The sequence below is a fragment of the Orcinus orca genome, chromosome 15 (assembly GCF_937001465.1).
Source record: "Orcinus orca chromosome 15, mOrcOrc1.1, whole genome shotgun sequence".
In the NCBI taxonomy this organism is placed as follows: Eukaryota; Metazoa; Chordata; class Mammalia; order Artiodactyla; family Delphinidae; genus Orcinus; species Orcinus orca.
In genome coordinates, this window is record NC_064573.1 from 65,465,255 (window position 1) to 65,489,104 (window position 23,850).

Sequence of the window (23,850 nt, forward strand, 5' to 3'; positions counted from 1 at the left end):
CCTGAGCCTGGGGCAGGTCACTGTCTTATCTGGGAGAAAATGAAGAGGTTGGACCAGATGTCCAAGAACCTCCTGCTCTGGGGCTCTTGCCTTATGGGACCAGCCTCATCTCCACCCGCAGTGGGGTGACCCAAGGCATGTCACGCATGTGTTGGGGACTCAATGGCGTCAATTCTCAACACGAATGAGTGCCTTCCAGGAGTCAATTTAGGAAGCCAGACCGGGGATCCTTTCAAGGTGTTTCTCACAGTTCTTGTGTCCCTCCTACATGCTGGATCCCGTGAGGGGCCCTGCAGCGTGCACCAGCTCCCTTGATCTCACCAACTCATTCTTCTCTCATTAGCTGAAGAATGTGCCAGAAGAAAGTCCCAGCAAGTGAGCTGAAACGGGTCAGCAAATAATGACAGTGTCGCAAGCACAGAAAAAGAGAAACACTCAGAGGCGTGCTCGCAGGTTTGTGTGTCTGGGTGGGGGCTGGGGAAGAAGCTGAGGCCACACCATTCCTATTTAATAGGGGAGGAAACAGGCTCAAGGCACAGAACCATCCCTGGTTCTCACAGCTAAGAGATGGCAGGGCTGGAATTTAAAGCCAGGTCCTTTTGGGCCCAAGCCCACTGCTTTTCTCTTTCCACCAACTAATGGCTATCACATCCTTACACCCGGTGGTGGCCTTGCAATCCGCACCTGTCCTCCGAGTCTAATCAAACCTTGCCCTCCCCAAAGGCCGGGCTCCGCACCTGGGCAGCAGGGAGGGAGGGAGGTGGTGGGCGGGCCTGAGGGACAGGTGGGAGTCTGATGGAGGAGGACTGAGTTTGACTCCCAGGTTCGGTCTTGGACAAGTGGGTGGAAGGAGGTGTGGAGCAGCGGGAGGAGGGATGCGGGGGGAGCAGTTCGAGGGCACGTGTTTCATGCCCAGCTCCCAAGGATGGGTGACTCGGGATTCTAACTTGTCAGCTGCCCCTTCTCCCACCAAATCATTCTCTGAGCCTTCTCCCGGGTCATCTTTGGAAGAGGGAAGAGGGCAGAAAGCAGGGGCGATTGCTGGCCTTACACGCAGGACACCAAGGATCACAGGTATGGCGGTGGGTGACCTGATCTGAATGGGCCAGCGGCTGCCGTGTCCACACAATGACTCAGGAAGCTGGCTCGGAAGCACATGAAGACTCCCGGCCTGGGGACATGAGGGTGGGCAGCCTGCATTTGTGTACTGCCTGCTGGTAAGTCAGCTCTTTCATATACATCTGTCTTTAGATCCTCCAACCACCCTGGGAGACACCCTCCCATTTTATAAGTGAAGGACACTGATGCTTAGAAAGGAGCAAAGATTCAGCAGAGGGAAGGGAAGGCGAAAAAGGAAAAGAAAATGGGTTTTTATGGAGGACCTGCTACATGCCAGGAATCAGCAAGTGCGGTCTCACATATGTTAACAGACCTATTCTTTCAAAATCTCTACAGGCAGCATCAACACCTGCATTTGCAGAGGAGAAAACAGGCTCCATTAAATAAGCTGGAAGCCCAGGGAGTGAGGGAGAAATTCAGATGGGACACCCAGTGCCTGGCCCTCGAGCCCAGAGCTCATTCATTCACCCCATGCGCTGGGCCAACAACCACTTCTCCAGCATCTTCCATTAGGCCAAACATTTAGGAAAAAAGGATGAACAAAATAGTCAAGCCCCCTGCCACGTGCCGCGTGTGGTGGGAGGAGGGCAAGATGCCGTGGGAAGACATGACGGGGTCCCACAGAGCTTCTCTGGAGAAGGGACCTTTGAGCTGAGGGCGGATGGATGACGGCCAGGATGAGTGAGGAGTGTTCCAGGCAGATGAAACAGCGTGTGCCAAGGGTCTGAGCCCATAAAGAGTTTCTGACGTTCCTGGTGGCTGGAGAGGAAGCCTGGGACCAGATTGTGCAGCTATGTCTAAGAGCTTTGAAGTTCAAGTCACCAAAGAGGTCTAAATAGGTGGGAGGAACAATCAGAGTGGTGACTGCCGAGTGGAGAAGGGCCTGGAGGGAAAGCAGAGACCAGGTGGGAGGTGCTCCTAGCCATGCAGGAGGAGGAAGAGGTGAGGGCCAGGCTGAGAGCGGCTGCAGGGCTCCTGGGAGAGGGGTACGGACTTGCAGGCCATTGAGGTGGTAGATCAATAGGGCTTGTGATTAACTCGGGGTGGAGGGGAAGTGGCGGGAGGGGAAGTGGTGGGAGCTGTCAGGTCCCCCACCCTCTACCCCCTGGCCAGTGAGGGCGGGGCTGCGGTTGAGGACCATGCGGAGTCTTATCCCACGGAGCAGTGGGTCCTAACCTCAGCCAGAGTCAACAGAGGCTTCCTTGGATTTTTTTCGGAATGCCACATTTGTGCGTCATGCCAGGCTCACCTACTTAGCAAGACTCGCCTCCCACAACCAGGCCCGCGGGATCCCAGCACCTCGTCCTGTCTGCTCATGAGGCCTGCCCGGAACTCTCTTCTCCTGCCCGAGGGCCCGTGAAGAGAAACCTTTCAGTAAACTCACAGCCAGACCCCCAAGTGAATTCTGGAGTCCTCCCCAGCGTCTGTGGCCGCCTCATCGGCCTCCAGGGCCCCAGCGGCAGGGCACGACTGCCCAGCCGAAGACAGGATTGCTGCTGCCCGGTACCGGGCTGGGGACAGAGATGCCACATGGGCCAGTTTATTCCTGTTACTGCTCTGTACAGGTATATACAGTTGGTGTGAGCCTATGGTACATTATTTCACAAAGTTATCTTACATCCTGTGCACACTCCTCCTGGGCGAGAAGTACCTGCGGGCGGTGGAGGAAAGGACGCTCACGGGAGCCACTCTGTTGCTGAGGACGTGCACGGGGGCGCCCTCCCACCTGCTCCCGGGTGCCGGAGGCTTCCGCAGTCTTTCTCCTGGAGCGGATAGAGGCTGGCGGGGGCCAAGCAGCACCCACAGCCCCCACCACCCCAGCCTGCCTGACCCCACCGAGTACCATCAGCAGCAGGACAGTATCCCCCGGCCCCTCGCCCCCCGCCCATCACGGGGCGCTGGCGTGCATCTTCTCCAGGCAGCTCGTCCAGAAGGTCACCAGCCGGTTGTCACGGTTGACGCAGAAGTCCGTGAAGTCCTTCAGCAGCCGGTCAGCAAACCTCTCGTCGCCGGTGGCGCTGGAGCGCCAGGTCTTGGTCAGCATGGTGTTGTAGGCCCAGCTGTAGCCCACCCTCTCCTCGCAGAACAGGCTCTGGCTGGCGGAGCTGGTGGAGTTGCGGCGCCGCCGTGGCTGCCCTGAGAACTTGCGCTTGGAGTAGGGCAGCTGCAGGAACACCGTGCCTGTGGGGACAGGGGCCAGGTCACAGCTCCGGGAAGGAGGGAGGGAGGGTGCCCGGGCCAGTCCCCCGCCCCCACTCTGGGGCTCCCGGTCCTACCTCGGCCGCCCCAGACCCCGCCCCGTCCACACTGCGCCTGGAGCGCCTCACCTGTGACGTGGATGTACTGAGGCTTGGTCTCAGCAGGGAAGTTGAAAGCAGAGGCAGAATATTTATCTTGAACAAACCCAAACCTAAGGGAAGGACAGGGAGACAGGCCGATGAGGGCCCCCTGGGCTACAGGGACATGGCGGGGGGGGGGGCGGGGGGGCGTGCTGGGGGGAGCGAGAGTGTGGCTAACACGACTCTCCGATGGCCATGGGATCTGGAAAGTCTCTTTCAGGTGGAACATTCAGGCTGCTCCTCACTGTCCTCACTACTTCCCACCATCCCGGCCCCCTTTCCTCTCTGGTGCTGAGAGCCTCTCACCTGCCCAGCTCTCCCTCCTCCAGCCTTCATCTCCACCCAGCCACCCCCCACTCCATCGCATCAGCCCTCCCCCCTGCGCCCACCCCCAAGACTGTCAGCTCCCCCGGGGAAGGCCCTTATCTTAACTCTGCTGAGCCGGGCCCCTCTCCCCTTCCTCTCAGTTCTCCCACACTAAGCACATAGTAGTTCTCAATAAAGGTTTTTTTTTTTTTTTTTTTTTTTTTTTTTTGCGGTACATGGGCCTCTCACTGCTGTGGCCTCTCCCGTTGCTGAGCACAGGCTCCGGACGCGCAGGCTCAGCGGCCATGGCTCACGGGCTCAGCCGCTCCGCAGCATGTGGGATCTTCCCGGACTGGGGCATGAACCCGTGTCCCCTGCATCGGCAGGCGGACTCTCAACCACTGCGCCACCAGGGAAGCCCCTCAATAAAGGTTTTGCATTGAGAAATATCATAACTGGAGTCCTTTCCTTAAGGCGAGGAAAGCTAGGGCCCTGCCTCGCTGTGTTCTGGAAACAGGCATCCATGGCTTGTTCTATTCCTGGTTTTTTAATTTCCACAAAGTGCATGTATTACACTTTACCTGCTAAGTGCTGTAAAGGATGCATTGGCAGATATGGCCCCTGCCCTGAGTCTGAGGGGTTTATGTAATGAAGCCTGTGATGAGGCAGAACTATAGCTGGGAAAACCCTGTCTCCCTTCCTGGACTGAGCTCCAGGGAGGTGCTGTGTTGCATCCTCTACAGAAGCTGCTGGCTTTACACGGGCACTTGATAATTATTTACTGAAGAACATGTGAAGTCAGACGCATAAACAGATCGGCTGATGGGCACTGCCAGCTCATCACTGTCAGCTGGTTCTAGCACATGCAGGAACGGCTCTGGAGTCTGCCCTTCTTCCTCTCTACTTTCCGATCAAGGCTCTCTATTTACTCAGCGTGGATCAGCAGGACCTGCTGACAAACTCGTCTTCCTCATAATAACTACCATCTCCTGGGGCCCTACTAGGTGCTGGGAACGTCAGGGAACCCTCCCAACAAACCCGGTGAAGGGGGAGAACTCGAAGGCAAAGCACCTCACGGTTCCTCAGCCAGATGCCGGTGGAGGCCGAGGTGAACCAGGCCTGTCCGCTTCCCACATCAAAGTCCTTTCCCACCTACCTCTTCATTGACCGCCCCAAATCGCACCCCCTCCTACTGGACGGAGGAAGTCAGGTGCCCTGGCATTCATTTCACAGCCTTTACCAAGCATTGAAGAAAAGGGCTGAGTAAGGTCTAAGGCAGGCCTGGGCCGGCTTGGGTGGGGGAGGCTGAAGAGTCCGGACTTTATCCTGCGGTTGGTGGGGGGCTGTGCACGGAGGGGGGTGTGCCAGGTGGGGCGGGGACAGCTGAAGGCGCCTGAACAAGATGATATGACACTGAAGCAGGCACAGGAGGCTCTGATTTTCTATGAATAACACAAGGCAGCAACCGGACACTGAGTTAGTGATGTTCTAGAGACCCAGCTGGACCGGCCTGGGGGATACAGCTAAGCCTAGGAAAGGCTCTCCCTGGTATACATATTAGGTACCAGTAAATATCTACTGAACGTATCTATTGCTTTTTAACCATTCATTGTCTTCTCAACATGTGTCAAGAGGCTCCTGACAGATTCTACAGTTTTTCACCTCCTGGAGAGTTTGGCTCCAGGTCCTGTAGGAGGCTGAGGAGAGAGCTCTCTGCTCTCCTACAAACTGGAAGAAGAGGGAAGCAAGTCTGAAAAACTACAGCTCCAGGAACCGGACAGGTGGTGCTCATCTCTGAAACCAAGGCAGAGGGACTAGTCGGAGATAAGCAGTGAATCTGTCACTGGTGGACTGGGTCCATCTCCCCAGAAAGGGAATGAACTGGGCTTCGCTGTGGTAACTGCTATTTGAGACAAACACTGATGCCTCCCCATGCTTCCCTCTTGCTAAGGGACAAACCTGTGTGCAATGGCTTCCTGGAAAAGGTGCATTCGGTCCCAGTATGTTTCTGGTTCAAAGCCTAAAAGGAAAAAAGAGTAAATGCCGAGTTGTGATTCCAAGATTTGCAAATCTCCCTGGGTCCAGCCTTGGGTATCCTTCACTACTCTTGGCAATGCTCCCCCCTTGAGCCTGAGCTCTGCTTTTTCACACCACCTGCTTTCAGAAAGACCAGCCTCCACCCCAAGGAGGGATATCCTAAAGACAGTGACAGCCCTCAAGCTTCATCAGGGTCTAGAAAGGAGAGGAATATGAGTCCTCAGCGACCCGTGTGAGCTACTAGAACTTGGTATAAGACTCATTCTAATGACCGTCTGTGCCAAAAGCGGAAAGGAGCAGGATATTAAAATACAACCAAGAGATAAGCTTGAAATGAATGTCATTTGCTTCTAAGGAGAAAAAAAAAAATCCCAATCTTCCATTTTAGGGGTGGGGAAATTGAAGCAAATCAATATAAAATGATTTTTGGAAATGTGATCAGCTGGGGAGGGGAGGGGAGGGGAGGGGGCAGGGCAGGTGAGTGCCCGCCCCCACCGCCCACTTCGTGCTCCAGCCTGGCTGGTGTGAGGACAGGAGCAGGGTGAGGAGGTGGCAGGGCTGAGGCAGCTGTCACACAGCAGAGGCAACAGGCCGGGGCTGCTCTCGGGATCAAGGTGTGGAGGGCTGGGGCAGCAACCACATGAGACCTCGTCCCAGAGGCCAGGGGTGCCTGCAGGGGCTTTGTTGCTCTTTCTGTATTTGGAATTTTATATCTAGGTTAGATTTGAGGATTCTGGGTAACCAAAGAGCAGAAAAGAGAAAAGACTTTGGCTTTAACAGATAAAAACAGACAGTGTATTCTTGTCAGATTTTTAAGATTTTGAATTCCCTGTTATCAGAACGGGAGATAACAGGAAGAGAGGTGGCACAGAAGCAAGAAAATTGATTTTTAGATTCAAGTCCTTATTCCTTTCAACTAGGACTCCTTTCGTTCAGCTGTAACCATGGCAACCAACAGAAGTTGCTGGTCTTGAAGACTGGGTTACGACTGGCAGGGAAAACCATCGGTTCACACAGAAATGTCCTCCAGTGCCAGCCCTGCGAGCACCCCTGCGCTGTTACAGCGAAGGTGGAAAACCCCAGAAGAGTCTTTGGGTGGTATGGGGGGAGATCTCGCCTTCCCCTCAACATGTTAAAAACAGCAGTAGGAGGCGGTGCCTGGCTTAAAGTCATCAGATGCAGACATAATCACCTGCCATTTCAGGACGGCAAAAAACAGTCCCCCCTCGGCCACACCGTGAGGGTAAATGAGAATGTGTGTGTGTGGGGGGGTTGGGGGGTGCTTTGTAAACCCTAAAGATCCCAGGATCTTCAGCCTCCAGGGGCCGGGGGGCTCACCTGGAACCCCAACTATCACTTAAAACACTGTGTCTATACACAAATGTCTTCCAAGATGTAAAGAATGTACAGGTGGGCCTTTGGAACAAAAGCTCTTTGCACCCCGGGGGTGGGGGGGCCGTTTCTCTGCCACCAAACACAGCACAGACTCATAAGAACTCAGGAAAAAGCATCTCCTTCACCTCAAAAGTTTTTTTCTCCACACTGATAATTTCTACGCCTGAGAGTCTACAAGGCTCTGACACACCAGCAGCAACTCTAGCTTTTCGTTATAAAAAGATCATCCATGAGCTCATGGGGTGCTTTGTAGGAGCTAATTACATGCTCACTGAAATGAGTGCTTGGTGATGAAAAGTCCGTGCTGTGTGAAGTCAGCTCATCCCTCCATCTGTCTACACCTGCCCTCAGAGTCTGGCAGACGAGGGTGGAGCAGCGGGTGGGGTTGGCCCCATGGTCTCCATTCCGGGGAAGCACTCTGAGGGGGTCCCGCGTCCTCCAGGTGCTGACGCATCTCAGCTTTGCACAACAGCACACTGTGTCCTGTTTTTGCTTTCAATGCCTCCCATTTCTGGCCTTTATTCGTGGAGCAGCAGATCCAAGCCTCCAGTGAGGATCAGATTCCTGCCGCCCAAACCAGTAAGGCTGGAGCAGAGAGAGGAGGGTGTAGGGAGAAGCCTGGTGCTGCTCGAGATTTACAGAGCACAGCGCCCTCTCCCACCCACCGTCCCCTCCAGGCCTTACGAGGGTCTTCTTGAGCTAGTGAGGCAGCTCTGGTCACCCCCATTTCAGGAATAAGGCATTTGAGGCTCAGAGACATTAAGTGACTTGCCCAGGGTTGCTCAGCCACTAAGTGAAGAATCAGGATTGAAACTCTGGCCCCAGCACTTCCCTGGTGGCGCAGTGGTTGGGAATCTGCCTTCCAGTGCATGGGACACGGGTTCGAGCCCTGGTCCAGGAGGATCCCACATGCCATGGAGAAACTAGGCCCGTGTGCCACAAATACTAAGCCCGTACTCTGGAGCCCACGAGCAACAACTACTGAGCCTGAGTGACACAACTACTGCAGCCTGCGTGCCTAGAGCCTGTGCTCCGCAACAAGGAGGGACCACCGCAATGAGAAGCCCGCACACTGCAACGAAGAGTAGCCCCCGCTCGCCACAACTGGAGAAAGCCCGCGCGCAGCAACGAAGACCCAACGTGGCCAATAAATAAATAAATTTATAAAAAACAAACAAACAAAACCCTCTAGCCCCCTGACTACAAGGCTCCTTCTTTTCACTGGCCCGTGAAAAGCTGGCCTCCATTTTACCAAATTGAAAAAAAAAAAAAAAAAAAAGCTGGCCTCCAGGCGCCTCGAGAGGCGACCCTGGGGGAAGGGTCTACGTGGGTAACAGGCCCTCTGGAGAGGGGTGTCTCTTACTGTCAAACAGGTGCTCGCTGCCCTCCTTGAGCAGGCAGCTGATGTTGAGTGGGATGAAGAGCTGGGCCCGGAGCGGGTCGCCGTACAGGTAACTGGGCAGCGCAAAGGGACCCTCCAAAACCGGCACTAACAAAAAGCCACAGGAGGTGGCCTTGCGATGCCAACCTTGGACCTGGTGGGAAGCACAGAAACACACAGCGTCACCTCCAAGTTCATTCTGACAAGAGAAGTAACTTCCTGAGGAGTGAAGCCACCCGAGTGATGGCCTGTGTATTGATCCACAGGTTCACTGATTAATGTCCACCGGCTCCAGACCCGCCCTGGGAGGAGGAAACACAGTTGAACCTCCTGTGAATCCTTGGAAGACCGGGAGGTAAGCGCATGGCTCCTCACAGCCTGAGTTTCTGCAACTTCAGGGGCTCTTTCGGGAGGAACAGGCTAGAGAGAGCTATGTCCTGCCTCTTCTTGCTCCATAGGATGTTGGAGGAAAGTCACAGGATATAGGTTAAGTCCTTCTAATTTTGTCCTTTATCAAAAATTTACTAAGTCCAAAGTATCAAATAGGAAAACAATCCACTCAGGCTGGCTGAGAGAGATAAGACGCGGGCTGCAAGATGATCATGGTGGCCTCTGGCCAAAAGTGACAAGCGCTGACCTCGCAGAATGAGAGCTGCTCTCTGCAAGCTCCCAAACGCCATCTGTCTGAAGACTGACCGAGAATAAAAGTTACTGGGGCTTAACGACAAACCTCCCCACTCTTAGCTTTTCTCCCAGGAACACTCCTAACCATGACCAAAACACCAAGGTCTCTGTTTGACCAAGTAATTTCTAAGGCTTATGTAATATTTATCTAAATAAAATGTGGTTTATAACAAATGTGGACATGGCCTTAAAATAATAATTAACCTACACTCGAGATTCTTAAAAACTTAATAAAATCATGATAAAAATGAGCAGCTTTCAGTGGGTTTTACATGAATTGATGTGCAAAGTGTACTTTTTAAAAGATAGATGCTAAACTCCTCTGAGGAAATAAATACTCTTCTTCCCGCCAAATTATAACTGTATCTCTGTGTGTGTGTGTGTGTGCGCGTGTGTGAGTGAGAGAGAACACTGTGGCTGTGTGGTTCTGAGACAGTGTCACCTGGTGGGGCTTCTGAGGAGGACGCTATCGCACTGGGCCAGAGGGTTAGTTCTGGCTGGAGGGAGTGGTCATCCCAGCGCTGACCCGCTGGGGAAGAGCTGGTGTCCCCTGCAAGCTGAGCGGAATGGGCAGCTGGGCGTCTTTTTTGATTTGGACCTTAACAATGTTCCCTGGATGGGAGTGTCTCCATGGGAGGGGTCCTCAAAGACAGTAATGCCATTTGGAGGCAGACAGGGGTTGGGCAGACAGAGACGTAGACCAATCTCTTCCACGTCTTATAGGGATAAAACTAGGCTTTTGAGCCCCGGACAAAAAAACCTGTACGTTGCCAGCCGACGCTGTGCTCCTTTCCCTTTGGTCATCTCCTAGGCTCTTCCAAACTCTTTTTGAACTTTCCAGCTGCTTTCAGCTGTGCAATGAGATGTTTGGACCAGTGTTGGAGGGGCGTGGGATTCAGTTGAAGCCACAGAGAAATACTCTTTGGGGCTGAAGGAGAGAGCATATAAAAAAGGGTAGGAGACCGTAAAGATGGCTCACGAAGGCTCCTGGAAGACACTGACAGCTCGGCTAAGGAGCATTTATTTTAGACACACAGCCTGGGATGGGGGGTGGCCAGGAGCAATGAGTGACCTGATGAGGCAGCTGGACCACGGTGGACGAGAAGCAGAAACAGTCAGGAGACCAACTGAAACAGGGCTTCTCAGCTTTGGCACTTGAGACGCTGGGGCTGGGGGATTCTTTGCCGTAGAGGCTGTGTTGTGCTCTGTGCTATAGGATGATGGGCTACATCCCTGGTCTCCCCACCACCCGCTAGACCCCAGGGGCACCCCCACCATTTGGGGCAAGTAAAAATGTCTCCAGATATGCCAAATGCTCCTAACAGGTCACAACCACACACCTCCCCCACCCCTGTAGAGAACCAGTTAATAGCAGTGATATTCACGAACAGAGGATTGTGTAGATAAACTATGATACAAACAAGCAACAGAGTATTCTGCAGCCCTTAAAAATAATGAGGCAATGTCTTCCAAATTGAGCTGATGTAGTGTGTTCTTGGTTACCAAAATACTCAGGTAGCTTTGGAAATTTGAAATGGTAAATATTCATGATGTATAAAAAAAACATGATACAGGGACTTCCCTGGTGGTCCAGTGGTTAAGAGTCTGTGCTTCCACTGCAGGGGGCGCTGGTTCGATCCCTGGTTGGAGAAGTAAGATCTCGCATGCCACACGGTGCAGCCCAACAAAAACAAAACACATGATACATAACTATAGAATCTTAATTACATAAAAATGGATGCTTAGTTGCATAGATACATAAACGGGACCTAGAAGGACGTGTCAGACTCTAAAATACTTGTGATTACGGATGACTTTGATTTTTTACTTCTTGTGTTTTTTAGTTTCCTATTACGCACATGTTAACTTTTAAGAAACAAATGTTATTTTAAAAACTTTCCCCCCAAATGAGGCAAAACAAATTAAAAAACAACTACAGCGAAGCCGACTTATTTATATTGATACAGAAGATATATAGGTGATAGGAAAAGCACAACATGAATAGTAAATATTCTGAGCTACTATGTCTGTTAAAAAAAAAAAAAAAAAAGTAAAAGTAACAGGGCCTCTATATGCACAGAATCTCTCTCCAAGTACCAGCAAAGTGGCAGGGCAGTAGATGGAAGTCCCAGGGAACAGGGTGAGGGTGGGAGAGAGGGTTACATTCTGCTCTGCACCAGTGATTCTCAGCTGGGGGCAATGCCTCCCCTCCCTGGGGACATCAGCAATATCTGGAGACATTTTTGGTTGTCACAGGAGGGTATGCTACTGGTATTTGGTGGGTAGATGCCAGGGATGTTGTTCAACATCCTACAATGCACGGGCCAGGCCCCCCCATGACAGAACCATCGGCCCTACGTGTCAGTAGCACACCAAGGGTCAGAAACCCTGATCTACACACCCTTTTCGACTGTTTGAATTTTTCACTACGCTTAATTTTTTCAAAGAGGCTAATCCAACGGTCCACGTGAAGGTAATAGGAGCCTGAAGTGAAAACCATTTTTTGAGTGACGTGAATCTCTACCGAGCACCTGCGCGCCCGTCTGCCAGGTGAGCCCAGGCCTGACCGCACATAAGGGGGTCTCACCATCTCAAAGAGCACAGCGGCGGTCACCGCCATCCAGTGCAGCTTGATCTCGAAGGCCGCGTTCAGTGAGAAGTTGCCGTGGTAGTAACAGCTGCACCACTCCAGTCGGTCTGTGCGGTTGTTCACATCCACGTCCAGGGTCACGGTCCTCTGCTCTGGGACAGTGGCAGCTACATGGCAGGGGGGGAGGTTGGTGGGCGGGGGGAGGGAAAGGAAGGCAGGGGGTGAGGAGGAAGAGAAAACAACTGAGCATCCAGATGTGAAACTGCAGATTCCAGATGCTTCCTGGAAATCAGCTAGTCCAGGGCTCGGCAAATGCTTTCCATAAATGTCCACGTAGTAAATATTTTAGGTTTTGCAGGCTACAAGGTCTCTGTTTCAACTATTCAATGCTGCCGTTACAGTGCAAAAGCAGCCTCAGGTATTACCTAAACGAGTGGGCGCAGCTGTGTTCCAGTAAAACTTTACAAAAACAAATGGATTTTTAGGGCAGTCAGGCTACTCTGTGTGATACAATAATGGTGAATACATGTCATTATACATTTGTCAAAACCCATAAAATGCACAGCACCAAGACTGAACCCTAAGGGAAACCATGGGCTTTGGGTGATAATGATGTGTCAGTGTAGGGTTGTCGATTGTAACAAATATCCCACTCCAGTGGTGACGCTGATAGCAGGGGAGGCTGTGCATGTGTGCAGGTTGTGCAGGGCGGGGCAGGGAGTATATGGAAACTGTACTTTCTGCTCAGTTTTGCTGTGAACCTGAAAGTGCTCTAAAAATAAAGTTTATTATAAAACAAACAAATGAACAAACAGGTGACAGGCCAGATGTGGCTGGTTAAACCATAGTTCGCTTCCCCTAATCTAATCCAATTCCTGATTTACAGATGAGGAAACAGCAACCCATGGAGGAAAAACGTCTTGGCCAAGATCAGAGTCAGAACCTCAGCCAGGCTGAGCCCCAGATCTTCCAATTCCAGTGACCACGAAGGGACATGATGGGACACACAACCCGGACCACAGCGAGGAGAAGGTCTTGCTTTTCTGGTTTCAACCCAGGAAGGCAATAGTTCTATAATTGTTTCTCAAGAAATGAAACCTCTTAATGAAGCCTAACGCTCTGTCCCAACAACCGTGTGCTGCCCAAGGATGTCAGGTCAGTGCCAAAGTGGCTCATCCAATCTGGGCTCCTGCTCAGAAATCCTTCTCAACCAAGACAGGGGTGTTTTAGAGACGGGTCAGACTGTCAAGTTCCTGACCAGACTAAAGGCCCAAAGCGGGCTCAGAAGTAAGAAGATCAGGGCTCTGCTCCACCTGGCTGGGCACTGCCACACATGGGGCTTCCGCAAACTACGATCGGACCCTCTTTCTCCCCTGCCCCCTTGAATCCAGTGACATTTCTCTGCGGCAGTCAGCTTAGTTCTGGGTTCTGCAGGTAGAAGCCCCGAGTGGCTTTTATCACACAAAAGTAACAGCTCTTAAGTCAGCAATTTGAATGAACTTGTGCTGGGGGGGCAGTGGAGCTGCCGCTCGGACGCTGAACGGGACCTGGGCAGACCAACACTCAGCTGCGAGGTACACAGCTTGTCATTCTCTCAAAACCAGAACGTGCAAAAAAAAAAAAAAACCAGAACGTGCAAAGTGGGAGACACTGTCGACTTGGACTGGGAAGACCTAAGCCCTGCCGTCCAAGCCCTGCGCCCCTGAGAACATTGCTCCACCCCTCCTGGTTTGGCTCCTCGTCTGCAAACTGAGAGGGCGCCCGTCCAGCTGCTCTGCAGAGAAGAGGGGAGGGTCAAGTGAAACATGGATGAGAAGGGCTCTCGGACTCCCCTCCTGCCTTCTCCTCTGGCCACCCTCCCTTGTGACTCTCCTCCTTTCCTCCTCCTCCTGTTATTCCTTCCTCCCAGTTTAAGCCACGGGCTTATTACCACTGCTCCATCAGAGGTCTGCCTAAGACTCCCATGGACGCTGCTTAAGCCTAAAGAACTAGGTGGCTCTGGTGCTAAAAGTCTCATCAGAACGAGTTTCTGTCTCTGCCTCGTGTTCCTGACTCCTGACACCGCCAGAGGAACCCTTTACTGAACAGCCCAAACTCAAGGAAGGAAGTTTGCTCTCTGGGCTTGGACAGTGTGTTCTCTGTAGGTGAAAAGCCCCGGTCACAAAAGAAAGGGCACTCAGAAAACACCAGCAGTGACCTTGCACATGTCTCCTCTCCCATGTGGCACGTCAAGTTCAGAACAGGCTGGTCTGAGGAAGCCAGAGGAAGCGCACTGTTCAGCCTAGTGGTTACGGGCTCAAGATACCACTGGCTTCACTCCTCAGTAGGGGAGGTGACAGTGCAGACGCTGCGGGCTGAGGATGCTGACAATGGTGTGAGTCCAGCTGAGGTGCAGCCCCTGGCCAATTCTCTGCATCTCTTCTCGACTTCCATGAGGACCGGCTTGTTCCCCTTGGGATAGGGAGATATAGCGAGGCCAGTGAATAAGGACAAACCCAGGGTGAGCATCCTTCACCCGTGTCACAGAGACGGGTTGTCAAAGACCTGAGGAGGGGATCGGTGTCACAGGAGGAGAAAGAACAGCATCTCAGGGAGGGGAGTGAAGGTGAAGGTAACAACCAGCTCTGCCCACCGACAGAACGAGCGATCTCGGGAGTGAGTGCCACGTGGGTGGGAGTTTTCAAAGAGCGGCTGGCTCCCCACTCCTCAGGGCTGCTGTGGAAGACATTCAAACATCAGGGTTTGGACCGAGGTGCCCTACAGCCCCTTCTGAGCCTGAGATCCGGTGGGCTGCAAGAGAAGGCTGAGAAGTAAAAGGCGTGGGACTGGCTCAAGGGATGCAGTGCTGCCTCTTCCGGGGTCTCGGATCCCCTGAGCTTCACGGCTCAGCGACACAAGATGACAGGGGTGGGGAAGTGGAGCCACCACAGACCAAGCCAGACAGGACCATGTGCCACCGTCAGGCATTTCAAAACAGTTTTCTGCTGCTAACTTCCAACTGAGAATTAGGAATGTCTAAAAAGGAACACATCAAAATGAATGAACGAAAAAGGGAGCAGGTCATAAATGATACAAAGGCCTTCTTCCCCTTCTATGTCATTTTGATTTTTTTCTGAGAAAAATACTCAACACTACAGATAGACCAATTTCACTTAAGTAAACAATACAGTAAAAGTCTATATTCTAACCTGAAAAAATGCTGGGAAGAAGGATCTCATGTCCTAACACAGAGGTGGGAGGGGTGTTACTGGAGAGAAGTAGCTGTAATAATGCCGTGTTGGGTTTAAAAGGAAAAGAAACCCACTTCCTGTGGGAGGGGTGGTGGGAAAGGAAGCTGATGGAGTAAAATTCCACTATAACAATCATGGGAGCCATTGAAAACCTAGTAAGTGGATGTTTTCCCAGAAAACATGCACATATGAAAGATTCTGCCTAGTTTCAGAACCACCGACCCTCCTGACACCCCTGTACAGGGTGAAGAATACCCCAGGTTGATAAACTACCCGCTGTAGACATAAATCTCTTTGCCCCTACTCTTCCTCTTTTTTGGACATATTTTCCCATATGCTTTTCCTTTTTGACCACACTTTTTGAAGTAACTAAGAACCAAAGCTAAACCAAATGACACAAATCTCATCCTGAGCTTCAGATGATGGCAGTCACGAGAGGGTTGTACCAGCGGCTGCGGGAGAAGACTTTGGAAATGAGGATGTCCCTAGAGAGACTGTCAAGATAGCCTCCAGAACCAAAATGATGACGCATTTCCCAGAAGCAGTAACCCTAACCAAGGGGTAAGTGCAGCACACGGGCTGGGACCCTGCACACACCCCCGTGGAGAACTTGGTGAGAAGCGGTGGTCTGTCCCCTGCCTCTCGCACAAAGCACTGGCCACACTGGCCCTGAGCAACTCTGAGAATCTGGAAACTGTGACGACTTGTAACGTTTCCATTCCACCAGCTAGGCAAGCATTCCAATTAGCCGGGCACTTCTGGGCTAACCAAGTAGAATGGGGAATTTCCCTGGAGTTTGGCCTATGTTACGTTTGCTTCCCTCCATCCAGAGGGTTTTGAGGGTCTCTCCAACCTGCCTTTGAGGGAAATCTCACGACGCCCTGCCTAGAGCACGCATTTTCTAAAGACGCTCACATCTCGACCCATCAGTCCGGTCCTTGAGAGCAGAGGTCACCACTGTTCAATAAGCAGGTGCTCACCCCATCTTAGGGCTGCAGGAACCGAGGAAGGGAAAGAAGAATCCCGGTGTGCATCCCTTGATGGGGTAAGCACATTTGGGGAGGGAGGGCAGAGAGGAGGGTCACGCACAGGGTGAGTGCCTGGAGTGGACGCCTCTGAGGTCTTCTTCTTCTGAGGTCCTAGGATGTTGTAGTCATGGGACAGCCTCTGGCAAGAGCTAAACCAGCAGTGAGCACCAGCTCACGTCCCCTGTGTCCTGAGCCTCTTGGGAAAAGTGACCACACTGTCTGTCCTCTCCTATCCATAGAAGATTAGTGTCCTGCCCTGATCTGACAACTGCTGAGCCCTGTTGGTTTGTTGGGACAATGATGAGCTCGACCCACTAGGCTGGTGAAAGCCGCACAGGAGCCACGGTGCTAACAGTCACAGTGTGACAGCCACGGGGGCCCTAACCCTGGTTCCCGTGGCACCGCCCCTTTGGCTGCCCCTCTGCTCAGCCACCCGCCAGTGTGTCCCCGGGCTCCATCTGCTTGGGCACCTACCTAAAAGCGCAGCTGCCTGGCTCCGGCCCCCGAAGCTGCGGCTGAAGGAGCTGTGCCTGCTGGCGTAGGAGGCTGGCCGGCTGGGCAGCCAGGGCAACAGGAAGGCAGGGATCTCCGAGTGCAAGAGCTCCTCGGCCACGAAGGCCACCTCAAACCACTTGCGCTGGAAGCTGGCGAAGTCGTCCACCGCCGTCGTGTGCCAGGCAGTGGGCTGCTGCACGGCCACTGGGAAGGGCAGAGGGGAGGGGGAGCCCTCAGCACAAGCTCTCGTGTGCTCACCGGTTCACGCCCAACACGGGTGAACCTGAAAACACAACGCTAACGAGCCAGACACAAAAGACCACAGAGTGTGTGAGCCCGCTTGGGTGAAATGTCCAGAACAGGCCAGTCTTCAGAGACAGAAAGCTGACTGGTGGTGGCCAGGGCCTGGGGGAAGAGGAGTTTTGGAGGGAGCCCTAATGAGGACGGGGTTTCCTTTCAGGGCGATGGAAGAGGTCTGGAACTAGATAGAGGTGGTGGTTGCATGACACTTAGAATACTCCATGCCACTGCCTTTTAAAATGGTTAGTTTTGGGAACTCCTTGGTGGTCCAGTGGTTAGGACTCAGTGCTTTCACTGCAGTGGCCCAGCCAGATTCAACCAAGATCCCGCAAGCCGTGCCCCACGGCCAAAAAAAAAAAAAAAAGCCAAATAAATAAATAACTAAAATGGTTAGTTTTATGTTATGCAACCTCTCCTTCAATTAAAAAAATATTTTATCCCCAGTTTCAGACCTCTAATTTCAGAGCATGTGACAGTAACTGGGGGTTTTTCACCTTGAAGGTAAGGTGGGTGTCTACTGGTCAAACTCAGAATTTAAGGGAAGAGGGGTGATGGACACACTTGGTGTCTACGAGGAAAAAACCTAGACGGATCCACTTCCAATACATGCTTGGATAAGAGCACCAGTGAGTGGCACCAGCCGCTTCATCTGATGGAGTATTCCCGAAGCCCAGAGGCCGAGAAGCTGTCTGTCTGAAGGGTGGGAGTCACTCCCCTCCAAGGTCCCTGTGTGCTCGGGAGGGACTGGAGATGCTGGTCGGAACCCTGGGTGCCTGCAGCTCTGACCAGGCTGGAAATTGCTCCCCTTCTGGGAATTCCTTTTATTCATTAAAAAACAAAATACTTGAAATTTATCTTGGAAAGCTTGCTAGTCTTCCTGGAGGAAGAGATGGAGTCTGAAGGCCCAGCAAGTGAAAAGTGCTCTCAGTTAGATGAGAGCTGTCATGTTATACTCAGACCTACCTGCACTGGGTGGGGGTCGGGGGCGCCGTGAGTAAAAACAGTGACCAGCAAATGAGCCGCGGGCATTTCCTCATCATTTGCCTCAGCCTCTTTTAGGCTTATCTTCCATCCACACTGTGCTCACCAAGAATGTACTGTGGCTTTAAGAAACCCTTTGTCACTCTGGTGATGCTCAAAGTAAGTACAGATGCTCAAGGAGGCTGACGGATCCGTCAACTTAGGGGACAGCATCACACGAGGAGCTCGAGAAGCACCGTCATTTAACGGAGCATGTCACCAGGAAACACCTGCCCCACGGGCAACAGTTCGCCTCACCTCGCTCAGGCTCTCTGTCCATCACTATCTTGTAGAAATAGAAGCCATATATGAAGGTCCGCCAGACTTCACCAGAGGCGTGTGTGATGAGCTGCTCTTCCAGCATTTTCTAGAAGGAGAGACAACGAAGCTCTGAAATTCCTGCAGGGCAACATCTCAGAGGTGCAGCCCTCAAACCCCACTCTCCACCCCCATCAGCGGTGACGACTGCGCTGTGTTAAATGCTGTGCCTGGTGTAAATTATATTATAAAATGCAAATGCATAATACAGTATCATCAGATATTTCAAACATACAGAAAAGTATAAAGAAAATCCAGGTCATGCCATCAGCTAAATTCAACTAATTTAACTTTTTGCTATACAGACTTCAGAGATTTTTGTTTAAAAAAAAAAAAAATCTCGGGAATTCCCTGGCAGTCCAGTGGTTAGGACTTTCACTGCCGAGGGTGTGGGTTCGATCCCTGGTCGGGGAACTAAGATCCCGCAAGCTGTGCAGCGTGGCCAAATAAAATAAAATAAAAATTAAAAAATCTCTATGGAGTCTCCCATGTCTCACTCCCCTTCCTCTCTCTCCAGAAATAAATGGTTAGCGAAATGTAATTCTCATGCATGTTTTTAATAATTTTATTATATAGACAAGTATTGATCAAACAGCACTGATTCCCCATGGGGGCCTCTGTGTGGACAGTACGGTGTGAACCGACCTCTCCCTTTCCCCTTCTCTCGAGTTTAATTCCAGTTCAGAACAGTGTCATTAAATTCAGCGAGTGCTTGCTCAGTGCCTACCATGTGCCAAGCAACACGGCAGGCACTGGTGATGTGGAAACGCACAGTAAGGGATGGCCTGCGCTCGGGGGGCCTGGTCAGGGCGGAGGACGAATGAGATGTGGACCCCACTCTGCTGTGCCCAGTGCTCGACAGAGGACGCGCAGGGCGCCAGGAAGATGCTGAGGCAGAGGGAGGGCACTGCCTGGGGATCCTTCACAGAGACTCCCCCAAGGTTCAAAAGCACAGATTCTGCCCGAAACATTTCAGTTCCGGTGGCAGATTATGCCCGATGTTTAAGTCAAGGTAAAGTAGTGCCTTTCGAACCAAGACCTGCTCTATGATTCGTTGATCCCAGACAGGCCTCACACTGACTAAAAACAGACTCTTACTCCACCTGGTGACCTCGTTACTGGTGAGGGCCCCCGCTCTGTGGTCTTACCTGCATGATGTCGATGGCCATGGCCTGCGTCTGCACCCCATCCACGTTGTTCACCAGCCAGTGTACCACTTCCGCACTGATGAAGCAGCACGGTGAGAGGCCCTTCTGCTCAGGGAGCAGCTGGACTCCTGTCCTGAGTTCCAAGGCGGCAACAAGCAGAAACAGAAGGTAAAAAAGAAGGGACCCCCACTAAAACATTTGATATCTGAAGTGAGGATCCCCACAGCTCAATTTCTCCACATTAATCCTAGACTCAGAGAAATCCCTGTGACAGGACAAAAGAAGGTGTTACAGGGGAAAAGGAGAAGCGGGAGGAGAGAACCTGGCCTTCAGAGAACACCTATGCTTGTCGGGCATTACACTGGGTAATTTACATGATTATTTCATTCAATCCTCACATCGATCCGGTGAATCAACCATTATAATCCCACTTTACAAACAAGGTAACAGAAGCTCAGAGAGGTCAAGTGACTCACCCAAGGTCTCACAGCTGCTGAGCAGTAGTCAGGTATAAACCCACCAAACCACGCTGCCTGAGCACCACCCCAGCTTGGGCCACGGGATCCTCCCACCCCTGCACTCATTCATGAGAGAAGCCACTTACGAGGGGTGCTTCATGGCCTCCAGGATCTCCACCAGGGTGGAGGAGGACGTCAAGGAGCTGGCCGCCAACTGCTGAGAGCTGTAACACAGAGAAGCAGAGTGAAATTCCCGAGTCTTGACCCTCTTGCTTTGCTTCTTACAGAGCTGGAAACCAGGCTGATATGGACACTGAAGGCATTCAAGCAAATTCTGGACAGTTACATCCTGGAGATATCTCACAGGGGGGTTCCTGCTTCCAACATGTATACATTAAAAAAAGAAAAGGATTCAAAGTGGTTTTGCGTCCAAACTTGCTTCCTTTAATAAGCATCTCCCCTCTGAATAATATGTCAGGCTTGACCCCTTCCAAGAAATCTCTCTAGAAGAATGCTCTGGGCCTTTCACACATCACATCATTTAATCTCACCAAAGAACGCTAGGTAACATGGTCAGAGCACAGGGGGCAGAATCCTAGGATCATCACCATCAGCTGGAGGGCCTCTGGTTTTTCTTGGCCTAAGTTTCCCCATCTGAAAACTGGGGATGATACTGTTCCTGTCTTCCAGGGTTGCTGTGAGGTTAGGGTGTGTAAAATACTGTGCATGGGACTGACACCCACGAAGTCCAAAATGGTAGACCATACTAAACACAGTAACAGTAACATCCACCCTTTGGAACTTGGAGATGTAAAAGGAGCTGGTGAAGGTCAGAGCTGGGAAGCGTCAGGGTCATCATTTGAATCCCGTCTGTCTGCTCCAGCGCCCAGATCTTTCCGTCACCTGCTGCCCGAGTTCTTCCTCGATGGTACTATGGTCCCTTAAACATGCTTAATACTCAGCGACCGAGCCCAGATTACTGGGCATGGGACACACAGGGCCACCCATCACACCAAACCTGGGGCTTATCCGGAAGCTCCTTAAACCCCTCCCATTCCTCAGTCCCAGCCTCCTCTTCCTACTAGGCAGGTCCAGGACCCACTGGAGCATTTCAGATTCTCAGGGTTAAAGAAGACTTTAAAGACCCTGGAAGTGAACTAATGCCTGAGTCCTCGCAACAAGAGTCTGGACAGAGGCCGCTCCACTGTGTGAACATCTTCAGTGGCAGAACCAGCTGCTTGGGAGCTCTTTATCGTGAGATGGAGTGTGTTCTCTGTAATTCAGTCATTGGTCCTGATTCGTGTTGTTTTTGGCCTTCTCATCTCCAGCCTAAACATTCCCAGTTCCTCTTCCAAAAGCAGAAGAGAACCTGCCACGTGAGCAACGAGGAAGCAGAGAAGTGCACGCCTTTCCTGTGCCCTGGGCTGCCGGAGCCGAAGCGTCTGCCAGACTTGGCAGGGACGTGGGCCTGGGGAGACGACAGAGGCCAGACAAGGCCAGGCCTGCGGCCGCCTCCAAACTGACCACCTCTACCAGCCAGTATAGACGAGATGCAGGTAAATCCAGCACAGGATGTGTGACGTGCAAAGGAAACTGCGTGGCTGCTGACGGGGACCAGCCAGGTGAGCTGCCTCAGATGACCTTCTGCGCTCAGGTGAAAGGTCCAAAGTCATGTCTCTTAGACCATTTAGCTGAGGACCACTCAGTCAGTGCAGTGAGGGAACAAGAGCAGACTGGACAGAATTACGATAAACCAAACGCAGCTGGGAAGGATATAAAAAAGAAGTTTCTCAGATTTGACAACAGCATTAAAAGCTGGGCACTTCCTCCAGCAAATGAGCTCCAAGCAGCTTCTTTTCCCCCTGGTTATTCAGGAACAAGAAAAGAGCCACGGAGGGACTTCCCTGGCAGTCGAGTGGTTAGGACTCTGCGCTTCCACTGCAGGGCGCCCGGTTGCCATACCTGGTTAGGGAACTAAAATCCCACATCCCACACAGCGCGGCCAAAATAAAAAAAAAAAAGAAAGAAAAGAAAAGAGCCACATTGGGGCACGATAATCGACCCATTCACTGTTCGTCCATTTCCTCAGGTGGCGTGGACTGACTGCACCTGACATAGGCAAGGCATCGGGCCATGGGCGCCCCGTGCAGCAGGACGGGTTCGCTCTGGGCCCCCTTCCCGAAGCCCACTCCTGCACAGTGCCTGATGCTTCTCTGTGTCTCTGCGGCAACCTCTTAGCTGTCCTGTGAGGAAGGCAGGGCACTGACCACTAGCCCTATCGAAAGGTGCTGGTGAGGACCGACTGTCTGGGCTCCCAGATATAACTTGTGGCTGAGTCAGACCTTGGGCCTGGGATCCAGACCCCCGGCCTCTACAGCCTTTGAGGTCAGACCAGCCTCACTGTCCAGGAGCATGAGTTTGGCCTTTCTGGGTCTCACCTGCTGTCACTGGAGTTTGCAGAGGGGAAGCCCTGTTCCCCTGAGCTCTGCGAGTTCCCAAAGGTCTGGCTGTTGCCTCTGTCCACGGACTGGCCTGTGCTCACCCCCAGACTGGTGCTGTCCGACATCGGGGTGGCCGTCTGGTCCACAGACACCTGTAGGAGATTTAAAAGTTAACACCAAAGGGGAAAAAAAAAATCTTTCAGGCTATTCACACGCATGGTCCTACCCATTCCTCTCATTCCCAGTCCCCACTAGTCCCTGGTTGAGGAGCTAAAGGAGTCCAGGGACCACCCTGCTGGCGTGTGCCCCCTTCTATCGGAGCCAGTGTGGGGGGGGATTCCTGTGCCGCAAACTGAGGCCACGGAAGGCCAAGGTGCACAGTGAACCCCTGGGACCAGGACCTGACTCAAACCACAAGATTTACACTAAAGAAAACCCCCACCAAGGGAGTAAAGAAGTCAACATCATTCCTCAGGGCTGGGAGAAGGGAGAGAGCACGGTTAGAGACAAGCAGCTCTCCTGGCCCCCAGTCTTCCTCACTCGCGCCTGTCGCAGGTGCAATCAGTCTTCCCATTTGCCCAGGTTCACAGCTCAGGTGCATCTGAAGCTCCCTTCTCCAGCTTCACCTCTAGAGGCCTCGTCCTGTGGCCTCCCGTCTGCTGACTCCCACGACCCCTCAGGCGTGCCTGCCCCACCGCCTGGCTCCCACTGACCCCCCCACCTCACACACACCCTACCTGTGAGCACTCCAGCTTCATCTTCCTAAAGGATAGTTCCAATCTCATCACTCCGTTACTCTGAAATCTTTCAAGCCTCCCCACAAGCTACCAAACTGAGAACTGACTCGCGGCACCGGAGCTCTGGCTCAAACTGCCCCATCCACGCTCACCCACGGCTCTGTTTCCAGCCGAGTCAACCCTGTGTGTTTAAAACTGTCTGTGTGCCCCACCAACCTGGGACGCCCTTCCCCACCACCACAGGCTACAAACGCTGTGTTTCAAATGCTGCTCCCTTAGTGAAACATTCCCTGACTCACTCTGCCCCCATCCCCAAACAGAAACTGTCTCTCTACTTTGGGTCTCTGACTCCTGCCTGGGAGCTGCCAGGTTTTGCTTCATGTCGTGGTTTTCTATCTTTCTCATTCCCTTTAAACGGCCTGGAGGGCAGGACTATGACCTGCCCACCTAGAGAGGCTGCACCCCACAGCAAACATCTGGAGAGAACAGCAAGCCTTCCAGAGCACTTCTGGAAAAATCTAAGACTCCTAGTCCCTCTTACATGGGGTTCTCGAGTACTTCCAGAATGGAGCCTTATATTATCAGATACTCTATTGGATGATGGAAAAATCACTCCTTCTAAAACAGGGTATCTCGGGACTTCCCTGGTGGCGCAGTGGTTAAGACTCCACACTCCCAATGCAGGGGCCCCGGGTTTGATCCCTAGCCAGGGAACTAGATCCCACACGCATGCTGCAACTAAGAGTTCACATGCCACAACTAAGGACCTGGAGAACCACAAGTAAGGAACCCACTTGCTGCAACTAAGACACAGCTCAACCAAA

The 23,850-nt window shown here is 52.3% G+C and overlaps 1 protein-coding gene and 1 long non-coding RNA gene across 11 annotated transcripts in view; one reads left to right on the forward strand and one right to left on the reverse strand.

Moving 5' to 3' along the window:
• Window positions 1-5,088, forward strand: part of LOC125961262 (uncharacterized) — a 31,120-nt gene extending 26,032 nt beyond the window's left edge. The window contains exons 2-3 of the long non-coding RNA XR_007471711.1: window positions 344-3,962; window positions 4,196-5,088. This is a non-coding gene — a long non-coding RNA (uncharacterized LOC125961262). The remainder of the gene's footprint in view (window positions 1-343; window positions 3,963-4,195) is intronic.
• DEPDC5 (DEP domain containing 5, GATOR1 subcomplex subunit) overlaps window positions 2,632-23,850 on the reverse strand; it is a 93,486-nt gene continuing 72,267 nt past the window's right edge. For all 10 annotated transcript variants that reach the window (XM_033412802.2, XM_004283678.4, XM_033412801.2 and 7 more), the window contains 10 exons: window positions 22,287-22,441; window positions 19,995-20,072; window positions 19,391-19,523; window positions 18,183-18,291; window positions 16,584-16,808; window positions 11,849-12,018; window positions 8,560-8,731; window positions 5,724-5,784; window positions 3,447-3,529; window positions 2,632-3,300 (listed from right to left, as the gene is read on the reverse strand). In XM_033412802.2, the coding sequence (XP_033268693.1) occupies window positions 3,008-3,300; window positions 3,447-3,529; window positions 5,724-5,784; window positions 8,560-8,731; window positions 11,849-12,018; window positions 16,584-16,808; window positions 18,183-18,291; window positions 19,391-19,523; window positions 19,995-20,072; window positions 22,287-22,441 (1,479 nt within the window). In that variant the 3' untranslated portion in view covers window positions 2,632-3,007. The remainder of the gene's footprint in view (window positions 3,301-3,446; window positions 3,530-5,723; window positions 5,785-8,559; window positions 8,732-11,848; window positions 12,019-16,583; window positions 16,809-18,182; window positions 18,292-19,390; window positions 19,524-19,994; window positions 20,073-22,286; window positions 22,442-23,850) is intronic.